Genomic DNA, 27,113 nt, shown 5'->3' on the forward strand with positions numbered 1-27,113 from the left:
TATTATTAGGCACAGAGTTGGCTCTTGTTCTACAACTCCAGCCACTATATTTCTACATTGTGACTTGTTTTGCTTTCAAAAGGGGATCAACACATTTATAGTAACTCTAAAAAGTACCAATAATTTTAAATACTCCTTTCTCTTCTTCTAAGAAGGGATTTTTGAATATGCTGTCTACCTGGAATCTCTCTCCCAATACGAGGCAGGTGCCTTGGGGGATGCTCCAACCTGCCTCATTCCTGGAAGTTCTTCTAAAGGATGCTGTCACGCATGAACTTATATTTCTAAAAGTTTTCATTTCTCATGAGACAAAGGAAGGTGAGATGACTAGCCCCAGCAAACATGAGATGTTGGGTTCGCCTATGAATGTTCAATGCAACAAAGTTGACATTGTTTTCATACTACCAATAAACGGCTCTTAACAGGAAGTATTGAGCGGCGTGTATTCTTTTCTTACGCCCAATTTGGAAAACAGCCATCGTGTGTGTGTGTGTGTGTGTGTGTGTGTGTGTGTGTGTGTGTGTGTAAACTCAAGTAGGTACTATGATGGATTTAATTTCAGTCTTCTTCTCCCGGGCAGAGAGTTGCCTCTCTCCAAAGGCATTCTTAGAACCACTGGAGAGATAATGATCTGGAAGTGCCAGCATTATGTGGTTTCCCACATAGAGGCCAGTGTCTCATTATGCAAACAGTACGTGTTTATGTCTTTTCTCACACTTGTCACAGACCCCCATAAACTGCACGGCTTACGTATATCGGACAGAATCATATCACCTGAAAAGAAGGCAGTGGTGTAGGAAGACTCAATTACCTGACATTACGATTCTCTTCCTCCGTCTTGAGGTTAAGAAGTACTCATGTGCCCAAGAGACAGCAGGGGAAAACAAACGCTCTGGGGTGTATTCTGGCTCCTGGGGGCTGGGTCTACGTTTTAAAAAGAGATGATCATTATACCTTCTTTCTAAGGAAACAGACAGAAGGACACTGGTGTAAAACTTCCCCCAAACAATTCAATTGGAGGAAGTGTGTCACTGACTTTTCCCCTCTCCGTGAAGCACATTTCCTTCCTCCCTCTTTGCCTCTCTTATCTGGGAGGATTTTTTTGCCCCCAAGCGAAGCATGAACCGTTGTTTAAGTGGAAAATGGAGGCTGAATTTTACATGGCGATTCTAACCTGCCTGATTCTCGGGAGCTTAGGTGAGTGGGTCTGCCTCAGTTTCCTGAGGCATTGTCTCTCTCAATGTTAGCCAAACAGGCTGGTAGCCTTTTGAGAAGTGTCTGAAATAAGCCAGAATCGGAGCCAGGTCTCCATGGCAGTGTAGCCAGAGACGATGGGGAGGGAGGATTAAAGGAGACAGCTCTGGCCACGCTGAGATTTCTCTCCAGAAGAAAATAAATATTTACCAAGTGCCTGGGACAGCTCAGCTCCTGGAAGAATGGGCCTCAGAGTGAGGAGCCCTGAGCAAAGAGCTTTCATTATTTATATGTAACAATCTGTAGAATTCTCTGTAATTTTTTCCCAATCAAGTTATACATTTACTTTCTTTTCTGTTAAAGAAAAATACATACATACGGAATATGATTCAAGAGAGTGAGGAGATGTGCTTTATTTGGAAGTTGTCATTTGGGAAGATTGAATATTTCCATGGAAAAGCTAGGTGGTTTAGGTTAAAAACTCCTTGAAAATGGTTTCTGAGCCTGAGTGTTTTGCGGTGAATGTTTTAAAAGTGGGCATTTAGTCTTCAGGAAATGCTGATGTTTTTAAAAATATGTTAGTATTTGGTGGGAAACTATACACATTGTCACCAAATCGATGTTTATCTGCAGGGCTGCAGGGACATAGCCTCTGGTAATCAATACTTGAGTTGTTGGCTACCAGCCGCAACTTATGCTTTGAAAGATGGGAAATTCCATGGTATTTTTACCTTTTAATAAATGTACCCAATTTTTAAAGCGCTTATTCAGACTATACAACTTGTAAACAAGTATTTATTTACTTTGGGAGCACAGGGACTGAGAATGGAGCATCTCACTCTGTTATATAATGGAACAGGGCTATGATATGAAGAGGACCAAATGGTTATAGGGGACCAAGCTGTAATTGACTTTCATAATGCACACATTATTCTCTGTATTTGTCTTTCCTCTTCAATGAAAAGCCATATTCCTTGGATGACTTTGTTTCTTTTCCAAGATTCCTTTCATTTTTTCCAGTGGGGATGTATGCCCACTAAATCATACAAAAGTTTAACAGGGGAGTGCTATGTCTAATGTTTCGACACTCTTCTCTTGGTTTTGGTTCTGGTTTTTTGCTTTTTTTTTTCTTTTGGTGGGTTGATTGGTTGGTTTGTTGATCGGGTTTGTGGGGAAGAAGGGTTGTTGTTTGCCTTAGGATTCTAAGTCATGTGAGCTAAGTCTGAGACTATGTATTTGCAATGCTAGAGAGATCAAAATATAAGTAAACCTGTTATTTTTAATTCAGTTACTTATGTGGGCAGGTGGTTTTGCTACTTGATGGCCTTTCCATGGCACTTCATAAGTCTCTCATCTTCCAGAGGGGTTCCAGATAGTCCATGTCCGCAAGCAGCAGTGTCTTTCCATAAATCAGAACGTGGTTATGAGCTCATGCAATGCCAGCAGCCAGAACCAGCAGTGGCTGTCGACTGAGGATGGGAAGCTCCTTCACATTAAATCTGGATCGTGTCTGGGTATCTCCAACTCCTCAAGGGGTCCTTTCCGACCAGCAGTCTCCACTCCCTGTGCCCAGGCACCCCGATGGACCTGCCATGACCAGGAAGGCTTCCTTGAGGTGGAAAATACCTCCCTCTTTCTCAAGAAACAAAACCGTAAGGTAGTGGTCAAGAAGATTAGTAAATACCTCGATAGCTGGATGAAATTAGACACCAACAAGGAAGGGAAGCTGGTCAGTGAAAACCTCTGTGCAAAGCAAGGTGAGTGATGCCTAATGAGTCCTGAAAGTCATTCTGGTCTTCGCAAAGCCCAGGGAGAGCCATGTGCTCCAATCTACCTCCTCTGCAGGACACATACATTTACAAACGGAAGTACACTAAGTGGTACCCAACAATGAAAAACTTCATTATCCTCAGTAAAGTCCACAACTTCTCTGCCTCTGTTGATTTCCTTTCCCTTCTTTTCTTGTACTCAAACTTTAAAATGTGTGTGCACATGTACGTGTGTGTGAGATCTCGTGTGAGTGCCACTTCTTGAGTATCAAAAGGTCATAGGACAATCACGGGTCTTAGGCCATGACGTCCATCTTATTTAAAACAATGTTTCTTGTTCACCCCTGCATGCATCACACTAGACAGCCTACACATCTCTGCACATTCTCCTGTCTCCTTCTCTCATCTCACCATAGTAGAGACTTGTGCTATTGAACCTGCACCCTTCAAAGGGTCCTGGGGACCTGAACTCAGTTTTCATACCCACTGTGCCATCTTCTCAAATCCAAAACTGCTTCTTGAGTCTCCCTTTTGTGTCAGACACTATGACCAAACCCTACTAGGTATTGGAATATACATCCAGGCATATAATGACTAAAGTCATTAAATATAATACATGTAATGACTAAAGTCAACGGTGAGGAAATTAGATTCGACTGACCTAGAAACTTCTATCCTCTAATGAGGAGGGGTTTTGGGACACAGGAAGGAGTATCAAAAAACAGAGATGATACTAGGCCGTGCTTCAAAACTGTTTCATGCTGGTGCGCACATCATTCGAAGGGAACATACATTTTTGGAAACAGTCAAAGACAATGAGTAATCACAAATTTTTTTCTAATTGTTGATAATTAGTGTCCCCAGATAACAGATGTGCATAAAAAATTGTATATGCACACACAAATTCCTGGTTCAGTACATAATTGTCCTAAGTAGGAATATTTGTGGAACGTATATGCAGTTTCATCTTCTCTTGAGGTTGGCTGTATTCATGGTGACTCTGCTTTTCCTTCAGAGGTTGGCTCAGGGAGTCATGAAAGATAAAACTTGCAGAATCGCAATACACTGGGCATGAAAGAGCCCTTAAGAACACTGGGAGAATCACTTAGAAATGAATCTCCATGGTAAATACACTGAAGTTCATCAGGATATAATAAATCATCCTAAACCCAAGTTAACTTCGTGTCTAGTGTACATCCCTTATAAGTGAGCTGCTTAGTGCTTCCTGCTACCTCCCTGTGCTGACCCAGCGTTTCCCAGTGTTGATCCAGTGCCTCCCAGGGCAGATCTCATTTATCCCAGTGTATCCCAGTCCTTCCCAGTGCTGACCTAGTACTCCCTGTGCTGACCCAATGATCCCCAGTCCCTTCCAGGACTTCCCCAATTCTTCCCAGTGCCTCCCAGTACCGATCCATCTAGCTGGCTGCTTGACAAAGCCGTGAGGAAAAGGCAGAGCTTACTGAAAACACAGATTCCCAAGATCCCTTCCCACCTTCCTTTATCCACAAGAGCCTCAAGATCTGGAGTCAGGAGCTATGGACCTGTATTAACACTATCATGGGTCCACAGTCCTTCTTGGAGATGAGCATCCACTGTACCTAAAACCTTTTCCTAGTTACCCACCTCTGAGGCTGATTGGAGATTTTCTACCATGGTAATCTTTAAGCAGTGCTCTGTCTCTTAGGCAAATGCTAAGCAAGTACGTAATTAGATTTTATTTGAGGGCTCCTCTACAACAGATATTGAGGTTTATGGTCTCAATCCTATCACTTCTGACTATGCAAAGAGAGTAAAAATACAGTAGTCTATTAGGAAATTCAACTTTATTGGAACATATACAGCACATGGAGCAATCTGTACAGTTTCGTCCCTGTGGTTGATTTGTCCAGGTCTGTCCTGAGTGACACAGGACCATGCTAAATATAACAAATTGTACTCTTTTTATTTCTTATTTTATGAGACAGGGTTTCCATTTGTAGCTCTGGCTGGTCCTGGAACTCTCTCTGTAGACCAGACTGGCCTCAAACTCACAGAGATCCTCCTGCCTCTGCCTCCCAAGAGCTGGGATTAAAGGCATGTGCCACCATCCCCTAGCAACATTTTTACTCTTACCCACAGGAAGGGAGACCCATCTCTAACCTCAAATCAGGCATGGCAGGTGTTTACCTCCATGCTGCCTGCAAGGCCTTGGTGGTTTTTGTTTTTTGTCTTTTGTTTTTTTTTTTGTTGTTGTTGTTGTTGTTGTCTTTTTTTTTTTTTTGAGACAGGGTTTCTCCGTAGCTTTTGGTTCCTGTCCTGGGACTAGCTCTTGTAGACCAGGCTGGCCTCGAACTCACAGAGATCCGCCTGCCTCTGCCTCCCGAGTGCTGGGATTAAAGGCGCGCGCCACCACCGCCCTGCAAGGCCTTGGTGTTTTTGAGAGGAGGTCTTACTGTGTAAGCCCAGACTGACCTGAAACTCACAAACTGTCTGTCCCACAGAGGGTCCTGCTTCCCAAGTGCAGAGATTACAGGTGTGGAACGCCCAGCTTGAACCACCATGAAAATAATTATTTTTCAAATCACTGTTTTAAAGCTTTAAAAAAAAAGTCAAAAAAACAAAAATCAGGGCTCTAAAGCTATCGCTCTGAGTCTTCAAGATGGCAACAAGACCATGATGTTCCAAACATCAACCTGTCTCATTAAAAATTGAAAAACAAGGTTCATAGTGCAACCCATAATCCTACCCAGAACCTGTCAATATCTGGCTATTGAAAAGTGTCCATTTGAGTATATCCATATTTCTTTTTCTATTTCATATTAATTGCTCTGTTCTGCTTTTATTTATTCAGCAGGTATTTAACTCTGCTGTGTGTTGGTATGAGTTTTCATTTAATCATCTTAGTTTATTTCCACTTGGGTATGTTTTTAAGTGTACCCTTTATTTCATTGACTACCCTTTCTGATATACTAATCATCTTGGACATTTTTACTAATTTACTCTAATTCCCCTCTTTGCTCCGTTCACCCTCATGGAGCCCAGTACTGTCTGGAGTGTGCATGCGTGTGCATTGCCTCTCCCTTTCCTTCAGCTTCATTGTTGGCTCCCCCACATAATTTACTCACTTTTAATAGATGTGTTATCTTTTATTACATTTGACATTTTTCTCCAGAGTAAAAAAACTAATACATTTAAAATGTCTTGCCACAAGAATGATGCTAAGAGAAACTAATTTGTTTATTGTTCTTATCGTTATACAAAAATCTTTTGTTGTTTTTGTTTTTGTTTTGAGACAAGGTTTCTCAGTAGCTATGGAGCCAGTCCTGGAACTCACTCTATAGACCAGGTTGGTCTCAAACTCACAAAGATCCACCTGCCTCTGCCTCCTGAGTGTTGGGAATAAAGGTGTGCACCACCACCTCCCAGCTGTACAAAAATCTTATATCTCGGTTAATGATGAGTTTTGAGTCTGATTATTAGTTTCTTGCCCTTTAAAACTGTGCTCAAAGATGGTCTTGACCTGGTGAAGTCAACACATATCTTATCATCTTACAGATGACCTTGGTCTCACTGAAAGCTAGTAACAATGTCAGTGTGAAAATGTTTTGGATTGAATACAGGATGCGTCGCTGGCCTTGAATTATGTCCTAGGAAGAATTTTGCTATAATGTGGAAACAATGCAGTAGCAATGGCTCCATAAAAACACTAAAGCTAGCTTTACCATATTTTTCCATTGTGCGAGAACTTTTCCTTGCTACTGTCAAAACATCTTCCTCTTCAGTGAATTGTGAAATGTCTCCACACTTCCAAAATGATTAGAAGATATAGACACCAAAACACCAAAAGATTTGTTTTTAGAATAATTCCATGTCTATTCCAACAGAGCTCAGCAATAGAAAAATGACCTTAACTTTGAAAATCTTGTATATCTCTAGCAAGGACTGTCTTTCTTCTCAACTACTTTGTAAACTTCCAATACCCACATGAGAAATGATCACAGTTGCTGGTTTGTAATACCTTTAATCTTGGGATGTGGAAGAACTGAATGGGAGTCCATGGCAGCCTCATCTACATGAGACCCTGTCAAAGAAAGGAGAGGGGAGGGCCAGGGGAGGAACAGAGGAAGAAAGTATCAGGGCTGTAATTTGGTTCAAAATGTGTATATGGCTAAAACTGTAGACTAGAGTCACCCAGGGAACCTTAGAGTGGCAAAGCCTGGGACCCACACCAAATCCACCAAATTTCCAGTTTTTCTAAGGTGAAGCTGCAACCATCACACTTCAAAGGTGGCTTTGACACCAACTATCTTGGCAAGCCACTGCTTTCAAGTCTGCAAAACATAGAAATTGGATGTTCGGGCTAAAATTTCTCTAGATTTTAAATAGAAAAAGTCAACAGACATGAAATACAGAGATACAAAATTTGTTTCTTTGGCAAAAAGGGGGACAGGGAGAAGATGGCCTCAAATAAAAAAGGGATATGTTTGGTCTGTGTTATCTTAAAAAACATATTAGGATGATTAAAGACAATTGCAGAGGAAAACTGAGATTTTTTTTCTCCATATAAAAGCCAAAAGCTGTATGCAATGGTAACATCTGCAATGCGATTTGTAGCCCAAATCTGCAGAATGTCTGGTCATTTCTCTGGAGAGTCTAATTTCAGCCAATGATATGCATATTGGTTTTCTTTTTTTTAAGGTCTTACAATAAAAACTCACCAGCCATGTTTTAGTGAAGGAAGCAGAGCCTGGCACACAAGAATGTGATTGCATACTAGGTATTCAGAAGCTTGATTTGGGTCCTAACCCCATCATTACTTTCTTAAAAGGGCCTAGGAACTAAAACTGTATCACGTGGTCCTTAACTTAGAGAATCAGCACTGGGCAAAGCTGAAAGGAACAGAGATACTGACCTCCATCTGCTTTGCATCCCCACACTGACAGACGCTTTTGAGGGAGACATCTAAACTGTAGACTCTGAACTCAAGACTAAGAAATTAAGGATGCTTCTTAAGACGGTTGTGTCAGAGTCTCGGGGAGAATCATGGTTGAGTTTGACATGAGAAAACACCTTGAGCATAATAGCTCACCTGTGTGCAAAGTGTGTAACCATAACACACAGGCAGGGACCATGATAAATGATGTGGGAGGGGGAAAAAATGAAATATACAGAAAGAAGCATCCAGAAAGCTATCAAAGTGTGAAGCTATCAAAGTGTAGATTGAGTAGACATAGAAGGAAAGTTGCAGACAATACACATGAATGCCCACTTACATTTGAATTTCAGATAAATTTTAAGTATACTAAGATAAATATTAAGTATATGCTATAGAATATAATTTTTGAGTTGTTTCCTAGCACTAAATAAATAAGCTCAATTATACTGAAATATTATTACCTGAACTTTGAATTTAACTGGTGTCCGATACTTTTGTTTGCTGAAGTATCTGTCCACACCTACCTACACACAAAATCCTTGGCATTGCTCTTTGTGTCTCAGGGAAAGAATGCTTATTCACCATGTTTCTTTTTTAACTTTTTCAAGACTGTTTATTTAGGCTGGACGGTAGTGGCGCAAGTCTTTAATCCCAGCACTCAGGAGGCAGAGCAGGTGGATCTCTGTGAGTTCAAGACCAGGCTGGTCTACAAAAGCTAATTCCAGGACAGGCTCTAAAGTTTCAGAAAAACCCTGTCTTGAAACCCCCCCCCCAAAAAAAAACTGCTTATATCTCATTACCATAAATGGACCTTTTCTGTTATGAACCATTTTTGTCCCATAACCTCTCTTATTTACATACATTGCCATATGAAGTGTGCTAGTCAGGAAAAATTAGGATGGGAAGGAATGAGACTCAAAAGAGGAATAAGTAAAGTTGACTAGAAAGTGCGACTAACTCCTTCTTTAAGAGGGGCTACTTGGCACATAGTAATTGCCTACTAAAGAGTTGTTTTATTCAAAGAACAAGGAGAGAAGTGATAAGAAATTAAAGTTGCTCTGTGTCTTAAAGCCCCCACTCTTTCGAGTTAGTTACCTGATTTTGACAGGATTTCCTGGGTTTATCTACCTGCCAACATAGCATCGATAAGCCAGCGAAGCATCCAGACACACCTCTCAGCCAGTCACTTGCAGACTTTTCCAATGTGCGGCTTTACGCTAGGGTATGGCTACCCAGTGACTCAAAGGCCTGGGAGCTTCTCAAAAATGTAAGAAGAGCCGGGTGGTGGTAGCACACACCTTTAATCTCAGCACTTGAGAGGCAGAGGCAGGCGGTTATCTGTGAGTTCGAGACCAGCCTGGTCTAGTTCCAGGACAGGCCCCAAAATTACAGAGAAATACTGTCATAAAAACAAACAAACAAAAAAATGTAAGATGAGCACAATTCTTTTGCTTGCTTTTAAATATTGAAAATTTATCCCAGCTGCTCATATATCCTAAATGACTAGCTGTTCTTTTAAAAGATATCTAATTTAGAAAATACAACAGTCTTGCTCACACCTTTAATTCCAGCACTCAGGAGGCAGAGGCAGGTTTGAGGCTACACAGCCTTGGCTACACAGAAAAACCCCGTCTCAAAAAAAAGAAAAGAGTAAGGAAGAAAAAAAGAAAATACAACAGTCTCATGATTGAAGCCTCACAGGATTAAAAACACTCCCCATCCGCAGACAATATGTCATGGTTAGACGGGAGCGAGACGTTCTGATGTGCTCTTTGACAGTCAGCTGTAAACAGAAAAGTACTACATATCTCAAAAATCTAGGAGAAGATTCTAAATAATTACACCATGAAATTTAAAAAGATGTTTGAGGAGATAGATGTGTATGATCTGATTTAAACATTATATACTCTATATACTATATGCAGAAATGTAAGCATCACTAACACTCCATTAATATATAATTTTATGTTTTTATATATTAGTTAAAATGAATTAACACCACTAATGTTCTTATCATAAATGTTTGCATTATGGTGAAAGAAATAAATATCATTAACCCCTCCCCCAAGAAGGAGCCATCACCCTTCATGATGTAGTTAGGCAAGTCAGTAACAGTGATTCTCAAAGCTGTTATATCAGCTCCTTTGGGAAGCTGGTAAGAGCTATAACTATTCCCTAGCACTGCTTAAGATGAATTTCCTATGGCCGAAAGTGTGGGTAGACCTTGGAAACTCACCGACTACTCCTGAGACCAATCTAGTCATCTAGACATCCATAGCATGAATTGAACTCTGTCTTCTATGCAGAACTGGCCTTTCTGTATACAGCAGATTTTCATAATTCTGCCTCCCCCATGTAAAACTGGCAGATAAATTTTAAGTATATTAAGATAAATATTAAGTATATGCTATAGAATATAAAACTGGCAGATGGATCAAGGATGAGTATACTGGACAGGGCAAATGGACATTTTCCTATACAGAGGAGAGCTTGGCTTTTCTATACAGCTAAATTTATTCACATGTTCCTTATTGAAGGGACCTTCTTTTACTATGTAAAAGTTGTTTTTAGATAGGACTGTTTTTAGATAGGAATATGGCTTAGTTAGTAAATCCCTTGCCTAGCCTAGCCTACACAAAGCCCTGGGTTCAACCCCTAGCCCTGTATGTACCAGGCATGGTGGTCCACACAGGTAACATCAACACTTAGGAAGTGGAAGCAAGATGATTAAGAGTTCAATGTCCTCAGGCTATATAGCAAGCTCAACATCATCCTGAGCCACGTGATGGCCTATCTCAAAGCAAAATCGTTAAAATTCATAAAATGTGAGAATGATGTTTGCCCCTGTCCTTTCTTCCCCTCAGCTGGCCTGGGGACAGAAGTCTCGGTGCGGATTGCTAGGAACTCCGTGGCCCCGCAGATCCTCACAACTTTCCACACAGTTCCATACAGCCCGGAACACACTAGGAACACCACAGAGACATTCCTCGGGAGTACTGCAGAGACCTACAGGCCAAGCAGCAGCAAGAGAGCTCTCCCCAGCCTGCACACGACGGGGACTACAGTGACAGCCTGGAGTCCATCAACTACTCCGCCTTCCTTCGGCATTACCACAGAGGTAAAAGGAGGTGGGTGGTATGGTTGCGAGTGGTCCCAGAAACCCTTACTTGAAAAGACTCTCTGTGTCCAAAATGCCACAGCGCACTAAGAAATCGGTCATTTGTGTCTAAACTGCAAATTGTATGCAAACGGATTTGGCAGAATGAGGGAAACTTTGAAATCTCTGCATCTTGATGAGATGGAGCCGGTTGGGCTTGGTCGTGCTGTCCCGGTACTCCGTACTCTGGTACATTAGCGTTTTGTGGACCAAAGTCGGGGTTCGTGGTCTTAAACATAGCCAGAAACAAGTAAAAAAATGCTGAGACCAGTATTTGGCGGTTCCAAACCATTTGTGCCCCAAGGGGCAAGAATGACAAAACAGTGACAGATCCAGAGTCACTCGAATTGCTTGGGAAGATAATAATAAACAGAAGTCATGGCACCTCCGCATCACCATCCCCTGTGCGTCACCTACCTGTGGTCTTGGTAGTCGCCACTGTGACAGAAGGGTCAAGAGAATGAACAGCAGTACTGGCAGCTCATAGGTGTTACCCAAACACTCTCTCCGGTTTGAGCGTTCATTTCTTTGGCTTTGCTTTCCTCTCGGAGATTCGAACCATAATGTAGGCAATGATGGTATAATTAGAAGAGATGACAAGAGTTCAAGTTTGCAGAACACAGGTATATCTTGATGGCACAGTGCTAGAGCACATGCCAGGGTAAAGCCCTAAATTAATCCAGAGCACAGACAAACAAAGAAAAAGTCTACGCTTCACTCGAGAGTTTAGCTCTTTGCCAATAGGCAACCCAAATAATTTAAAGACTGAAGACATCCAATATCATCCAAATGACATCCACCCAATTGGATCTCTCGTTGCTTTTGCATTGTATTGAGCCTAATATTGCATATGGTTTTCCACTACTGAGCACATACATCATTATGGGTCACAGAACAAATACAGTGAGAACGTTGAACAGCTCCTGGGACTTTATTTCTGGTTCCACCTTTCTGTTACCATAAATCTCCCCTCTGATCCAGTTCTGTCCTTGCCTATGAAAAGGAGTTAGGAAGGCCCGGTTGCTTTTTCGGAAACTCTTTACATCCCTTTCAAGCAATACGCCCAATCTCTGTCCATTAATAGAAATATCTATCCTGAGAACACGCACTCTGAATCTGCCTTTGAAGGTCAGCTGTGCCTCTCCTGTCCCTCCATTCGGTCAGGGCTTATGACAGAAAAAGAAGGGCACCGTTAAAGCCCCTTACTCCTACCTTGACTTCTACCCACCTCTTGGCTCATTGTGGTCTCAGACTGTTAGCTTTGCAAAGAGGACATGAGATGGGAGAGTCGTGACTGTCAGGAGCCCCCCACGACTGAGGCACTCCCTAGTTCTTCAGCTCCTTTGCCATTTCATCCACTAAAGTGAATGAGATATTTGCACTTTTGAAGATGAATTCTCACATCCTTATTTTGTCTGTGTATGCCTCCACAAAAACTCACATTCTACCATAAACTTAGTAGAGCATTTTATCCACATTGGAATTTATTATTTATAACAGGACAGAAAAAGTAAGTATATCATACAAAACACATGGAATAAAGACTATCACAGACACCTAGCTACCTGAATGCCAGAAGGTGGTCTTTTAGCATTAACAGGATAGTCTATCATCCTTCCCGAAGCATAGAACCCTTCCCATGTCTGACATTATGAAGCCTAGAAATAAGTTCAAGTATATTCAGAACAATCAGCAACAGAGCTGTTGTAGACACACAACTGGTTGGGCCAATCTAACCCTGCACGACAAAGCTTACAGGATCATCCCCAAGCAGTATTTGTAGCCTTGGATCATAACAGCACAATGGTGAGGGTTTTGTTGTTGTTGTTCTTTTGTTTTCTCAGGATTTTGGAAGGGTATTTTTTTTGTTGCTGTTGTTGTTGTTGTTGTTGTTTGGTTGGTTGTTTCATTGGTTTATTGGTTGGTTGGTTCGTTGGTGGGTTCATTGGTGGTATCATTTCTAGAAAGAAACCAACTACAGTGTTTATATGTGCTCCCAGATGGGGCACCCAACATTACTGATTTCTCATCTCTGGCTTTCTTGAAGTTCCGACAAAATATTCACTCTGTTCTGGGAAGTGAGAGTAAAAAAATAAATAAATAAACTATGCTGTCTCCAAAGGCAGTTTCTCCCAGTGCAGAATTCTGAACTCTAATCTTCCCGTCCTTCCCACCAAACAACTTAAAAGAGCGCTACTCCACAGTTCACTGTTAACCGCTGGAGTCTGAGATTTTGAAAAATGACACATGTCACTGACAGTTCAAACTTTGTGTCCTTCTGAGAGTAACTGTGACAAACAGCATCAGGAGAACGTGAGTAAAGTAGTTGAGCTCAATTGTCGGAAATTGTATCTACAGCTCTCTTAGTCATTTTCTTTCTCACACAGCATCTGGTTTGTGAAGATGTTTTACTGAGCTGGGTTGGGGGCGTTGTTTTTGAGTGAAGACAAGGTTTCGTGACTGTATGTGTTGGACGAATGCACCTGAACAAAATGCTTAAAGTTTGGAGGGGAGGAAGGAAAGGTTTGGGCTAGTCTGGAACAAAATAGAATGGAGATGAACGTAATGACACAGGATGAAATGGGAGGGAGTGGACTGGGGTGGACTCCGATGGACTGGTCTGGACTGGACTGCAGTGGGGCTGCTCGGATAGGTGGTTCCTCTCCTGCTTCATCCGGGCTCACTGTTGCAGCTGCATTCAGCACGGGAGGTCAGCAGGGCTCTAAGATCAACACTCAGCTCATTTGCATGACTAGCCCTCGGCATTGGCTATGAGCCGGCCATCTAGGCTCACCTCATGACCCCTCATCCTCTAGTAAACAATACCAGCTTCCCTTTCATGATGGGAAGTTAGTCCAGCTTCATAAAAGGCCAAAGGTAAAGGCTGCAGGATTCTAGAAGTAGAGACTCTGGAATCACACACTGCTCCTTCGGCAACATTTGAAGGTTAAAACAAGCTAAAAACCCAACTGAGATTCAAGGGATAGGGCAATAGACTCTGCTCCTTTATGAGAACATCACCAAAATCATGTTGCATATATATATATATATATATATATATATATATATATATATATATATCTCGCACACACATATAGTTGGGGTGAATCCATAACCATTAAACAGAACACCGTATATTATTGTCATCACCACTGCCCCATTGCCATCAGCACCATCCCTATTTTGCAGATGTCTGAATAAAATATACAGAGGTTAAAGCCCAAAGACCTTCTCAAATGATTAAGGAGAAAGATAGCAAGAGTGTACACCCACGTACACACACCCCCTCAGTCACCATATTCTCTAATATATAGTACTTGTTCATCAAGGCAAATGCCAAGGAAGACATATTTGCACGGCAGTTATCCCTCTTCGCTAAGCACACACAACAATCCTAAACTCACTCTTTGAAGATGCAGGGTGTTTCTTTTCTTTAACTTTCTTCTTTTGTCCCACATCCGCCCTGCCTATGTGATGCACTTGACTGTGGAAGGTTGTATCCTTGGACCAGGACTTGATCTCAGAGCTCTGTGGCTATTCCCCCGGCCCCTCCTCTCCCAACCTCCAAATCAAGACCTTAAGGGAATTAACAGGTCAGAGGCAGAAATCAAGAATTAGCGCTTTGGTGTCAAAGAAATCGAGCCTAGGTCCTAGAGGTTTCTACTCAAGTTGTGCTTCCTTCTTTGAACCGGAGATCACGCTGGGCATTCATCTGCCTCAAAAGGTTGAGAATAAAGATCTGATTACAGGAATCACCTTGGGAGGTACTCTAGCCAAGTGTAAGTGAGGATTTACTAATGTTGGCTTCTTTTAGTCTTTATCATCCCTACCCCGGCTGACTCCAGGCTCGAGGAACCCACTTGAGCTAGGGGATTCTGCAAACCTGCTCTAGAAGAGATAAAGTTGCTGACTGTGCAGAAAAGCAAGGTTCCTGGCTGGTTGTGATACCACTATCTACACATCTTGCCTAGAGGCTCGCTGCCTGCTTCCTCTCCCACCCCACCCTTGTGCTGGCCCTGGGAGGAGCAGCATTTCCTCAGTTTGTGAATAGCCATTGTGGTTCTGGGCTGAGCTTTTGCAGTTCTGCGTTTCCTTCCATTTGGCCTTCAAAGAGATCACAGCCCAGTGTGAGTCTCCTAATAGGAGAGGAGGCTAGTGCAGAAAGTACCTCAAAACCAAGCCCAGACAACCCCCTTGCCTGGGCCACTTAGAGTGTGTAGGGAGATACACGCTGTCACCATTGTTATATAGGCAGACTAAAGACGAACGGCACCCCCACTGCCAAGAACAGCCGTGCTCAGCCTTCCCACTGCTGCAGCCCTTTAATGCAGTTCCTCATGGTATGGTGACCCCAACCATAAAATTACTTCGTTGCTACTTTATAACTGTAATTTTGTTACGATTTTGAATCGTAATATTAATATCTGTGTTTTCCGGTGGTTTTAGGTGACCCCCGTGAAAGGGTCATTTAACTCCCAAAGGGTCATGACCCACAGGTTGAGAACCTCTGTCCTAGCGGAAACGGCACAGACCACCCTCAAAGTACCCACATGGTGCTTGGACTGTCCATTGCGAGTAGGATCGAGTAGCACAGACCATGAAACGGATACAATTATTTTTAATTCTTATTTTTATTATTTTTAATTATGTAGATGGAGGTGGGATATGTGGGTACAGCTGCCCTCAAATGCCTCTGGTCTGCAGCTGGAGTGGTGGGCAGCTGTGAGCCGCTCTACACGAGAACCAAACTCCAGTCCTCTGGAAGACCAGAGGTGTTCTGAACAGCTGGGCCATCTTTCCAGTTCCCACGTATCATCATTGTTGGAATAATTTGGGGCAAGGGAGGAACCTTGGAGAGCCAAGGGGCCACGCAGCCCAGCGGGTGAGAGGCAGACAGGCCATGCAGACAGAGCTTAAGTGGAGATTTTTATTGAGATAAAGGGAGTGTGGGAAGGGAAGGAAGAGATAAAGAGACGGAGAGAAAAAGAGAAGAGAAAGAGGAGAAAGAAGAGAGAGTAGTAGGCAGACTTTTGCATTTTGGGGGTTTTTTGTTTATTTGTTTGTTTTGTTTTTCGAGATGTGGTTTCTCAGTAGCTGTGGAGCCATTCCTGGGACTCCCTCTGTACCCCAGGCTGGCCTTGAACTCACAGAGATCCACTTGCCTCCGCCTCCTGAGTGTTGGGATTAAAAGCACGCACCACCACCACTCCCCAGCTAGAGTTTTACCTTTTAAAGGGACAGGGTACTGTCTGCCATACATGCAGGGTACTGTCTGCCATGCATACCAGGTCCCCAAGGGGCAGAGCCAAGGTGTGCCTGGATGCTAACAATTGTGTTATAACCATGTGTTGCTAAAGCCCCTACCTCATAGCCAGCATTATCCAATCTTAATTCTGAAGCACAGTCTCTTGGTTCTTCAGTTAAAATGGATGACTGTCTACTAATAGCACAACCTAGCTTAAAATTCGCCCCACCCCTCCAGCCTTAAAATCTCAAGGATTCCTATTTCTTTCCATTATTCTTTTAGTGACACATAATTGGATTGCCTTGATTTTGTTCATACAGAGGCTGGGCTGATAATGTGCCCCAATATAAGCCACACACACACACACACACACACACACACACCTAAGATACAGCCACAGAACAGGCCATAAGTGTTGAGATGCCTGGCTGAGGTAACACCTTCCTCTGGCACACTGGCGTCTCTGGAGAAATGAGGTGTGCTCAAAGCAAGGGCTGATGCAGTGAGAAGAGAGAATGAGGAAAGGAAGCCAAGATCAATAGAGAAGCCAGACTGTGCCAAGTGTCAGGGAAAGTCTATGCTGTCAGCTCTGGCCATGGTGGCCCTGGCTGTCCTGGAACTCGCTCTGTAGATCAAGCTAAGCTCACCTGCCTCTGCCTCCCTAGCACTGGGATTAAAGGTGCGCACCACCGGTCACCTGTACCACTTTAAAGCTACAGTTGTGGGATTCAGGTTCAGACTGTCCTTGCTCAGAATTGCCTGAAGCAGAAACTCAGAGCCTGCAGTGTGAAACTCTCCCAGTAATTCTATTAGGAAGCTGGGTTTGTGGTCAGATGAGAGATAACCGAGTGATCAGCTTGTTGGGGGAAAAAAATTGAAAGAAAGAAAAGAGAGGAAGCCCAGTGGGGCTGTAGAACCTGAGTACAGTCACAGGAAACATCCCACAGCCCACGTCACACAACTCAAGGGTGTCCCAGACTTAAGGCCATGAAGGGACTTGGCAATTCAGTGCAATCATGGTGACTACTAAAAATGACATGACCGGCATCGTGAGCAAATCTGAAACATAAAATGTGGCTGTAAGTTTTGTATCAGTTTTGAAGTTCCTTAATTTAGAGACTTTATTAAGATTGCGAACTTAATGAGGGATACCCGCCACCTATTCTGAAATAGTTCAGGTAGATTTATTATATTTGTAGAGAGAAAGAAGAGACATACAGAGAGGGAGAGAGAGAGAGAGAGAGAGAGAGAGAGAGAGAGAGAGAGAGAGAGAGAGAGAGAGAACAGGGAAGTTCAGGGAAGGGTTGTACAAACTCTATGTACACGTTGCAGTTGATCTGTTAATGTGCAATTACTTCAAAATATATTTTTTTAATGTAACAAGAAATCAAGGAGACATTTTTGCTGGGCGGGCTTTCGAAGGGTGGCATTCACAGGAAGCTGCTGCATTAGAGCTAAGCCAGCGATTCAGACAGCCCCAGATGTGTCTTCTTCGAGAACGGGAGTGAGAGCAAGTGGGGCTTGAGGCCGCTGGGTGGAAGACGAAGAGGAGAGATTAACACACACAACAGGGGAAAATGAGATGAATTTTCAAAAAAAAAAAAAAAAAAAGTCAGTGAAGCGAAAACTCAGAACTGGCTCCCAGCCTCGCGATAAGTCTGAAGATAAGATAGACAGCCTGGGAGGAACTGCTAAGTCCTTTAAATCTCTGCAGTTTACCGCAGCCAACGGCTGTACCCTCAGATCACACACACAGAGAGACTCGCAGGTTTGAAACCCAGTCACTGTAGAATACGGTGAAAAGTAACTGCAAGGAGAAACACTGTGAGTTCCAGGAGCCATTACTGAAGTCAGCACCGTTTCCGTATCTCCTGCACTTGCAGGCAGCTGGTAGCGAAACGCAGCACCACAGGTCCAGATGAGAACTTCCTACTGCAGAAATGTCTGTTTGGGAGCCAGGGGCGCCCTTGTGGCTATTGTGTCTCTCGTTTAGGATTCCTTATAGATTTGTGCCAATGAGATGCCCTCTGTCAGGGCTTCCTGTGTAGACTTCCCTCTATGAGATTGCTGGTGTGAGGGGCGGGGGAGGGGGAGCAGAGCTATGGGCAGAACTCAGCAAGCGCATACTTTGCCGGGGGTTCTGATCTTGGTGGCACAAAGTAGCAGTTTCAGGAATGTCTCTCCTAAGAAGCACTTGCCCTCACACGCAGTTAAGGAGGGGGCATCTACCCGTCCAGAACAACAGCTTTATGGATGTCAATTACTTCTAAGGCTTGAGGTTCTAACTCTGCACTGAGATGGGTGAGAATGCGCTTGTCAAAATTCTTAGGCAAGCCCTTGTTTGGGGGGAAGACTGTAAAGGTTTATTCTGTCCGTACATAACAGAGATCCAGTCACCGTGACCTGGGGATGTGGAGGAGATGACGAAGAACCGGGCTCCTTCCTTCAAGGCCTCTATAATCTGACTCATAGTTTTAACGTTACGTTTGGGGAAAACATGATAAGGTCCTTTGATCTTCTGCTTTGATCACCCTCTGCCCAGTGCTCAGGGGTCTCAGAGATTCCCGAGTCGGCCTCACCCAGTAGAAAAGGGTGGAGTCGGAAGCAATGCTGAATTAAAGATAACAAAGAGACAGGCAGAATGTAGGACCATTGTGGTTCCATCTTTTAAAAATTTTTTTGAGCCACAAATCAAGATTTTTAAAAAAAAAAAAAAGAAAAGGCTTGATTTTTCTCATTGCTTTCTTATTTTGATTTTTAAAGTGATATTAAAATCTTGTTATAAATGTTGGTCACCTGGGTTTAACCAGGTGGTTATCAAATTATAAGCCTCTCCTTTAGGAGGAGTGGATGGGGAGGTAGTAGATGGAAGGCAGAGGAAGGGAACGGGAGGAGAGGAAGGAGGGAAAACTGTGATCGGTATTGTAAAATCAATGAAAAGAAATGCAATTTAAAAAAACTAAGCCTCTCCTTTGTAACATCTACAGAACTCACAGGGAGACAATTTGATCCACAGAATATTAAAACTATGTCTTCGGTTTCCAATCTTAAGCCTCTAAAAAAGCTAAAAGCTTTGCTTGTTTAGCTTTTTTTAAAATTGTTTTACATTTATTTATTTATTTTATACATATGAATGTGTGTGTGTGCATGCCTGGTATGCTGAGGACAGAAGAGGGCATCATATCTCCGGAAACTATGATGGTTGTGAACCATCATATGGGTGATAGGAACAGAACCCCCAAGTCTCCGGCAAGGGTAGCAGGTACTCTAATTGAGGAGCCATCCCTCCAGCCCCATTTCCCTTTTTCTCTTAAAGCCAATCTCATGCCACGTTTTATTTATCTGCTGTCAGGGATTGGGGGAATAGATTTTGTGAGTGTCACAGTCTAGCTCCTGAAGTCATTCTACCCAGAAGCCATGCACATCCCAATGGCCTGTGGGAAGTATTGCTGCCCTGACTTGCCCTACCTGTGAGCAGATTCATCTCTTGGGTTGGGTGGTGGCAGCTCTTGTATTGGTAAAGTTATAGCAGAAGCCTGGAGTTTGATGGAGTGAATCTCTTAGAGTCTCTCCTGCTTGTAGATCATATGGCTACCTATGGCTACATGCTGGGATGAAAACTACCCAAAGTCAAAGTCTATTTCCTCCCAGATTTTCTTTTAAAAAAAAAAAGAAGAACAACAACAAAAAAAAAAAAAAGGGTAAGAAAGTAGTGTGGAAAATAAATACCAAGTGTACTGGCTGATTTTGTGTGTCAACTTGACACAAGCTAGAGTCATCAGAGAGGAAGGAGCTTCAGTTGAGGAAATGCCTCCATGAGATCCAGCTGTACGACATTTTGTCAGTTAATGGTCAATGGGGAAAGCCCAGCCCATTGTGGGTGGTGTCATCCATGAGCTGGTGGTTCTGGGTTCTATAAGGCTGAAGCAAGCCAGAAAGCAGCTCCCTTCCATGGCCTCTGCATCAGCTTCTGCCTCCAGGTTCCTGCCCTGTTTGAGTTCCTATCCTGACTTTCTTCAGTCATGAAGAGCAATGTGGATGTATAAGTCAAACCCTTTCCTCCCCAGCTTGCTTTTTGGCCATGGTGTTTGGTCGCAGAAATAGAAATCCTAACGAAGACACCAAGAAACCTTAAAAATGTGCCTAAGAGTGGTGGTGGAGCCTAATAACAACTCCCTCCCCCTCCTCCCTTCCAGTATTTAGAAAACCATGGCGCGACCACCAGTCTGAGCAGCTGCTAAATGCTCCTGATCTCTACTGAACAGCTCTGTTTGGATACAAGAGAGAATGCAGTATGAATGTATTGCCATTTGGATGTTCTCAGAAAGATATTTCCATCCATGGGCTCTGTTATTCTTTTGTATGACTGAATACTCAATTGCCATGGTTTATTTTAATGTTCTTTGTAGCACATTATTTTACTATTAACAATTATGGTTCCTAATATTTCTGACCCTGAACCGGGAATTTCCCTATGCATGTAGTGCACGACTTCTCTTTCAATCCCCAAAACTTCTCTCCAAATGTTTTTGTTATTTCCTGGAGGGCTCGTGATCTAGGAAGTTTATCTAGAAAGATTTCTTTAAGTACTCCAAACTGTATCTCTAAATACAGAACAGGATGGTCATGAGGTTTTTAAAAATAACTGCTCATCAAAATTATGTTTTCTTCTATTTCAGTGCTTCTCTTCTGAAATGCATGACACTCCCTGCAGGTTAAAATTGTGTCGTTTTTACCACAATTTTCTACTCAGGCAATACAAAGAAAAATAGAAAAATACTTGCTATCTTGTGGTTGGTTTTAGTTGAAATGTCTGCCTGGTTATTATGCCTTCTTTTAAAAATTATTGCCGTGTGTTTGCTTAGCCTGAGAAAGGCCCTGGCTTATATTTTAAGTGTCACATTAACTTGGTGTGGTTGTGCAAGCTTGTAACACTAGCACCCAGAAGGTACAGGCAGGAGGACGCAGTCATCCTCAGCTCTATAGACAGATCAAGGCCAGTCTAGTTTACATAATATCCTGTCTCTAAATAAATAAAATATTTCGAAGTCATCATGGTTGCCTGCAAAAGACCAGCACAAGATGAAGGCAATCAAAACCCAAGCATGATAAACATTATGGTTTCATAGCTAGCAATTTTGTGGGACCCCTATCAGCAGGAGTTGGGGGTGCCTCTGCCTCCATGGCCTGCACTTGGGACCCTTTTCCTCCTAACTGGTCACCTCAAATGGCCTTGCTATGAGGATTTGTGCGTAATCTTATTATAATTGGTTTATGCCGTGTTCAGTTTATATCTCTGGGAGGGCTGCTTTTTTATTTTGAAGGGAAACAGAGGCGGAGTGGATCTAGGGGGCGGGGACTGGGAGAAGGGGAAGTAAGGGAAACAGTGGTGGGGATGTAATGTATATAAAGAATTAAATGTTTTAAAAAGTCTCAGCATGGGTCAGGAAAGGACTGACCCACATCTAGTTGAGGACTTGTTGGCAACTGACGGCTGTTGGCAGAAAAGAGGGTCATTTTTCTCTGGGGATTGGTCACACTGATAGACTGTATATATGCCCCTTTTGTAGGTGTCTCTCTGTCAGTGCACAGACGGGTAACACTAATTGGATTGGATTTTTTTTTTTTAAGATAGAGGGCACAAAGTTAGGAGGGGATGTGTTAGAGAGGATCTAGGGAAAAATGGAAGGTAACATGATCAAAATATATTGTATACATATATGAAATTCTTAAAGACTAAATACACACACTATACTTGTAGTCTGGTGAGCAGGCCTATATATGCCCATCCACTCCAATCAGAGGCCAGAGCGAAGGGGTGTAAATTCAAAGCCTTCCTGAGGTATTGAAGTAAGATCAAGGCTAGCGAAGGCCACTTAGCCAACCCCTGATGTAAAAGAATAAATAAATAAAATTGGAGGTGAATAAATAGGGGGTTGGAATAAAAATCCAAAGCAGAGCATTTGTCAAGCATGTGCAAGCTCCTGGTTTACTACCCAATACTCGGAAAAAGATTCTTCCTAGAAGGAATGGCATCAGGCTGATCTTGTGTCTAGCATTTGGTGTTACATGAAGTTCTTTTTCCAGGTCTTTTTCAAGTATCATTCACACTGAATTTTTCATGAAGCTTTACAAATATCAAGACATGCATGATATTTATTATAAAGATAACTAATTTGTGAATTCTAAATTTGTTCCAGACCCTCTAAATAGGCTGCGTCACATCTTGGAAACAGAGCAATCAGTGAAATTTGAGAGGAATCATGGATGAGTTAAAATTAATTCGCCTAATAATGAAATTTTGGTTGAAGGTGTATTGGGAAGCACACTGAGTTTAAATAGCTCTTCTTTGCCGACACCACAGATGATTTGTTGAAACACAAAATGCTTCCCCACCCTCCCCTCCCCCCCCCCCCCCCGCCTTACTGATTCCTTGGGTCCTTATAGGTAGAGCCCTATGCTATGACTTTCTAGCAAGTTCTCAGCTAATTGCTGATGCTGCACTGTCCTGTAAGAGCATGGTCTTCCTCCCCCTCTTCCTTGTTATCTTTTCAATTCCCTTTCCTGTTCCTCCTCGTGGTCCCATTCCTCCTCTTCCTTCCTTTACCTTCATTTTGTGATCCCACTCCTATCTCTTCCCACTTTCCCTTTCTTCCTTCAAAACCAATCTCTTCCTGTTTTATCCTTTCTCCCTCCACAATTGTCTTCCACCCCTACATGCTCATTCTCGCTCTCTCTCCCTCTCCTTCTCCTCTCTCTCTCTTTTCTCTCTCTCCCTCACTCTTCCCCTTCTTCTCCTCTCTCCCTCTCCCTCCCTCCCCCCTCTCCCTTTCTCTCCCCTCTCCCTCTCCTCCTTTCCCACTCAGGACAGCATTTAAAGCATGCCCTAACGGAAACTTTTTTTTCCTATTCTCAATAAAAAAAATAAAAAAAAATAAAGCATGCCCTAAGACCACACTTGCAAAAGCTTGTTAGAAAAATTATTAACTCAACAACATTTACGGAGCAGCTACCAAGACCCAATCATTCTCTCAGAAAACATTTAGTGAGGTTGTATTCTGAACCCTGTGCCGAAAGAGAAAGCAAAACTCTATCCTACAAGAATGTCTCAAAGGACCAAAGACACAGACAACACTCAAATACATAAATAATAGGATTATTGTTGCACATTATTACTCTGAAGGAAACAAATGGGCTGTGAGGGAGAAAGGATGAAAGAAACTTCCTCCTTATGATCTCTGATATGGAGGAGGAGTCCTCAAAACATACACCAGCCCTGACACCGAGCCCGCGCTCAGCACATTTTCTGAATGGAAGCATGTACCTGAAGAAGGGAATCAAGCAAGAGATAGACAACAAACAGAGCCAGGTAATGAATGTCCTGGCTGAGATCTGTGGCCTTTTAGTCCCTCGTGGGAGGCTTGTTTGCATTCATTGCTTCCAATCCACTTCACTTCCTCTCTAACACAGAGCTCTCTGTCTCCGACCCTGGCGATCCCTGGTCTTCAGTAACTCTCCTTCCTAGTGAGACATCAAATGATGCCCTATGCGCCGTGCAGCAGGCACATTCCTGCGTGAGTGCAAGCCCCAGTGGTGGAGAGCTTAGGAAAAGTTGCTAGTTATAGGAAACAAAACATAACGGTAATATGCTCAGTGTGCTGTGCACAGACCACGACAACCTTGTTTTGTGCATGGAAAACTAATGAGCAGAGAAGGGAAAGCCGTGTGTCCAGATGGGATTGAAGTAGTGGGAATCACTTTCTGGGTCTGAACTTCCCCCGGGGAATGGCTTCACCCTGGGATCAGGAAGGATGTGGGAACCTTGTGCCACACTCAAACCAAATGTGTAGGTGAAGCCACCACACAGCTAACTCCATTATGGGGCAACCAAGATTTTGGGGGTGCAAAACATGCATCCCAACTTTACCTCTGCCATACCAACCAGTGTCGAGAACAGGCATAGAAGTGTGAACACTGACCACAGATGAGCTTTCTAGGAACATTCTGCACACTGGGTTTTTAAATCTATGGCTCCTGTCTCATGGCTTCTATAATCCTTGTAATTCCTTATGTATCTAGAATAATAAAAATAAATTTTGTTAAAATATTTTACTTAGATCCCTGAAACAGCTCCGAGTGAATACGGTAAGGCGATATTTTTCAGCCACACCTGAGCTTTTATGAATGTGATTTTTAGAAGCACCACTGATAAATACTTAATAAGAGCGAGGAAGCAAGGGGCGGGGATTGACGGTTGCCTGGAGGGGAAAGGGCTGAAGTAGGAGTTCATTACCAGCGGCCAATGGTTCAACCAGCCCTACTTCATAAAATATCTACAAAGGACAAGTGTCTGAGGTGGAGGGTTTCCAGGAAGATGAGAAGAACATATCCCTGGGCTTCCAAGGGTGACATGCTCCCGACCCCATGGGGGTGTGCCTTTTACACCTTGCCCTGTACCCCTCTTATAGAGATGTTTGCTTACATCTTTAAAATGCTCTTTGCAATAAGCAAATAAGCATGAAAAATATATAAAGAAATAAAGTTGCCATTCCCAAGCAGGGGTTCTTGCCCCTGGTGAGTGGTGAGTTCAGCATCTGTGTTCATAATGTAACAAGATTCATACCTTAGCTGTGAGGTTGTAAGGACTGTGTGAACACAAACACGTTTGTTACCGTGAATTTTTTCACCATTTTTAGAAGACAACTGTCTAGTCAGAAGCAGCCACACCCTTCCTGTGGAGTCTGGGAAAGGCTTCCTGATGACAAAGGGAAAAGGTTAGGCCACTGTAATGGGACAGAATGACTGACCCCCATTCCTGGAATGCAATGACTTCTAAAAGTAAATATAGGGCCATATTATAGGACAAATGGACTCAAAAGCAGTTGAGGAATTCCAAACAAAGAGAACAAATAAGAACTGAGTGTTTATACTATGTACAGAATTTCATATGCTCCCTATCCAAAAGATGACCTCAGGGACGCATTCTGTGCTCCTGCAACGTGTAGCCACGTTTGCAGATTTGCATATTAATACGGTAGCTGCGATTCCAATTTTTTAAACTTCTGTTTATTTTATATGTGTGAGGGTGTTTGGTCTGCAGTTATGCCATGTGTACCACACGCATGCCTGCCTGGTGCCCATGAGGTCAGAAGAGCATCAGACCTCCTATAACTGTGGCCAAGCATAGTTGCGGATCATCGTGTGGGTTCTAGAAAATGAAGCCAGGTGCTTGCAAAGGCAACAGTGCTCTTAGCGGCTTAGCTCCCTCCATGGTTCCTGCATTTATTATTTCAGAAGGAAAAATATAGTCCCTAAAAGTCCAAGTTTAAGTCAGACCTGTTGTCTCTCATTGTATATTCATTTTTATGGGCTATACTGAACCCATAACCTATTGGAAGCTCTGTTGTCAGCCTTGAGATGATTATGATAAAATAATGATAACTTAAAAGGCCAAAGTTATATAACTTTGGAGAAGAAATGTTTATAACTACAGGCCCTTTCCATCACGTTCTGATATGATTGTTCATCTATGTTAATGATATTTTAAAAATTATTTAATCTCAATTATTCTAAGCATACATGTTCAACTTTGATAGATCAAAATTTAAAAATGGATTTAAAAACATGAATTCTTATTTTCCGAACTCCCGGTCCTAGAAACACTCTTGACAGGTGCCTGAGCGCACTCTTGGCTGGGTTCGTGGGAGCACTCTTGGCAGGTGCCTGGGAGCACTTTTGACCAGGTTCATGGGAGCACTCTTGGAAGGTGCCTGAAAGCACTCCTGGGAGGTTCCTGGGAGCACTCTTGGCCAGGTTCCTGTTAATTTGGAAGCATTTAAGCAGTAATATTGGGAAAGTGTTTCCTACAGCCTCCATTTGTTCCTTTTCAAATGTTTTCAGGTATATTCATATAAGTCATAAGGAAGGATTATTCGCTACTTTATATATTATGTTATATGTTAGAAAGTTTGGTCTAAAAGGATGCAGCATGCTAGAGTACATATGTGCACAAGTCTTTGTTTGTGTGTGTGAGCTTGGGAAAGACAGGATTGCTTAAAGATTTTCAGAGGACAGTGGATATTTAGTATATTTAAGTGGGAAGACTATAAATCCGAAAATCAATTGGAAAAATTTAAAATCCCAGAGAAGATGACAACAAAAAACCTAAACATCGGGAATTAGTAAGTGGGGCCTATGCAATGAATGAATTTAAAAGAGATCCTAAAGTAAAATAATGAGATAAACTGATGTGGATGCTGCACCTGTTGCCGGACTTTTCAAATGAAAAGTTGCTTTCACGTTTGTGATGGCATCATAGCTCTCTCTGTGACGCCTTTAGAACATCGTTCTTCGTCTTCGACCGAGGTAGCCTTTTCTGAATACAGAAAGGTACGAAAAGGGTAGCAAGAAATGAGCTAAAAAGAAACTTCACTCAAGTCTCAAGGCAGTTGGTGCTTGTATTGAAACACGCAGTTGATGGAGGAGAGAATCAGGATACCAGTGATGAGAGAAAGGTGTGCCAGACTGTGGAGACTGCTGCGTGAAGGTAAAGAGAATGAAAATGGTTTTTTAGGGAGTCAAGCACCCTGGGTGAAGAACAGGACGTGCTGCCGTCTCCCAAAGCACACAGGTGTTTGATGCCTGGTGAGCTTGCTGACTTGCAAGATCGATCGCAGACCTATGTGTGTCTACTTCTAAAGCCCAGAAGTCTCTGAAAGGCAATGAACTCAGTTTTTCATTACTATTGGCAAGCATATTTTCCAAAAGAAGTGAAGTGGTTTTCACTTTCTTCAAGTGTTCTACTTCCCCTCAAAGTGTATAGTAGACATAAGA

At 42.7% G+C, this 27,113-nt stretch overlaps 1 protein-coding gene across 1 annotated transcript in view; it reads left to right on the plus strand.

Moving 5' to 3' along the window:
- The first annotated feature begins 1,101 nt into the window (after positions 1-1,101).
- The window catches only part of Ptprb (protein tyrosine phosphatase receptor type B), a 114,625-nt gene continuing 88,613 nt past the window's right edge, over positions 1,102-27,113 (plus strand). The window contains exons 1-3 of the mRNA XM_050135450.1: positions 1,102-1,197; positions 2,556-2,951; positions 10,743-10,996. Of these exons, the coding sequence (XP_049991407.1) occupies positions 1,143-1,197; positions 2,556-2,951; positions 10,743-10,996 (705 nt within the window). The 5' untranslated portion in view covers positions 1,102-1,142. The remainder of the gene's footprint in view (positions 1,198-2,555; positions 2,952-10,742; positions 10,997-27,113) is intronic.

The sequence above is a fragment of the Alexandromys fortis genome, unplaced genomic scaffold (assembly GCF_014885135.2).
Source record: "Alexandromys fortis isolate MF-2015 unplaced genomic scaffold, M_Fortis_MF-2015_v1.1 scaffold_24, whole genome shotgun sequence".
NCBI lineage: Eukaryota > Metazoa > Chordata > Mammalia > Rodentia > Cricetidae > Alexandromys > Alexandromys fortis.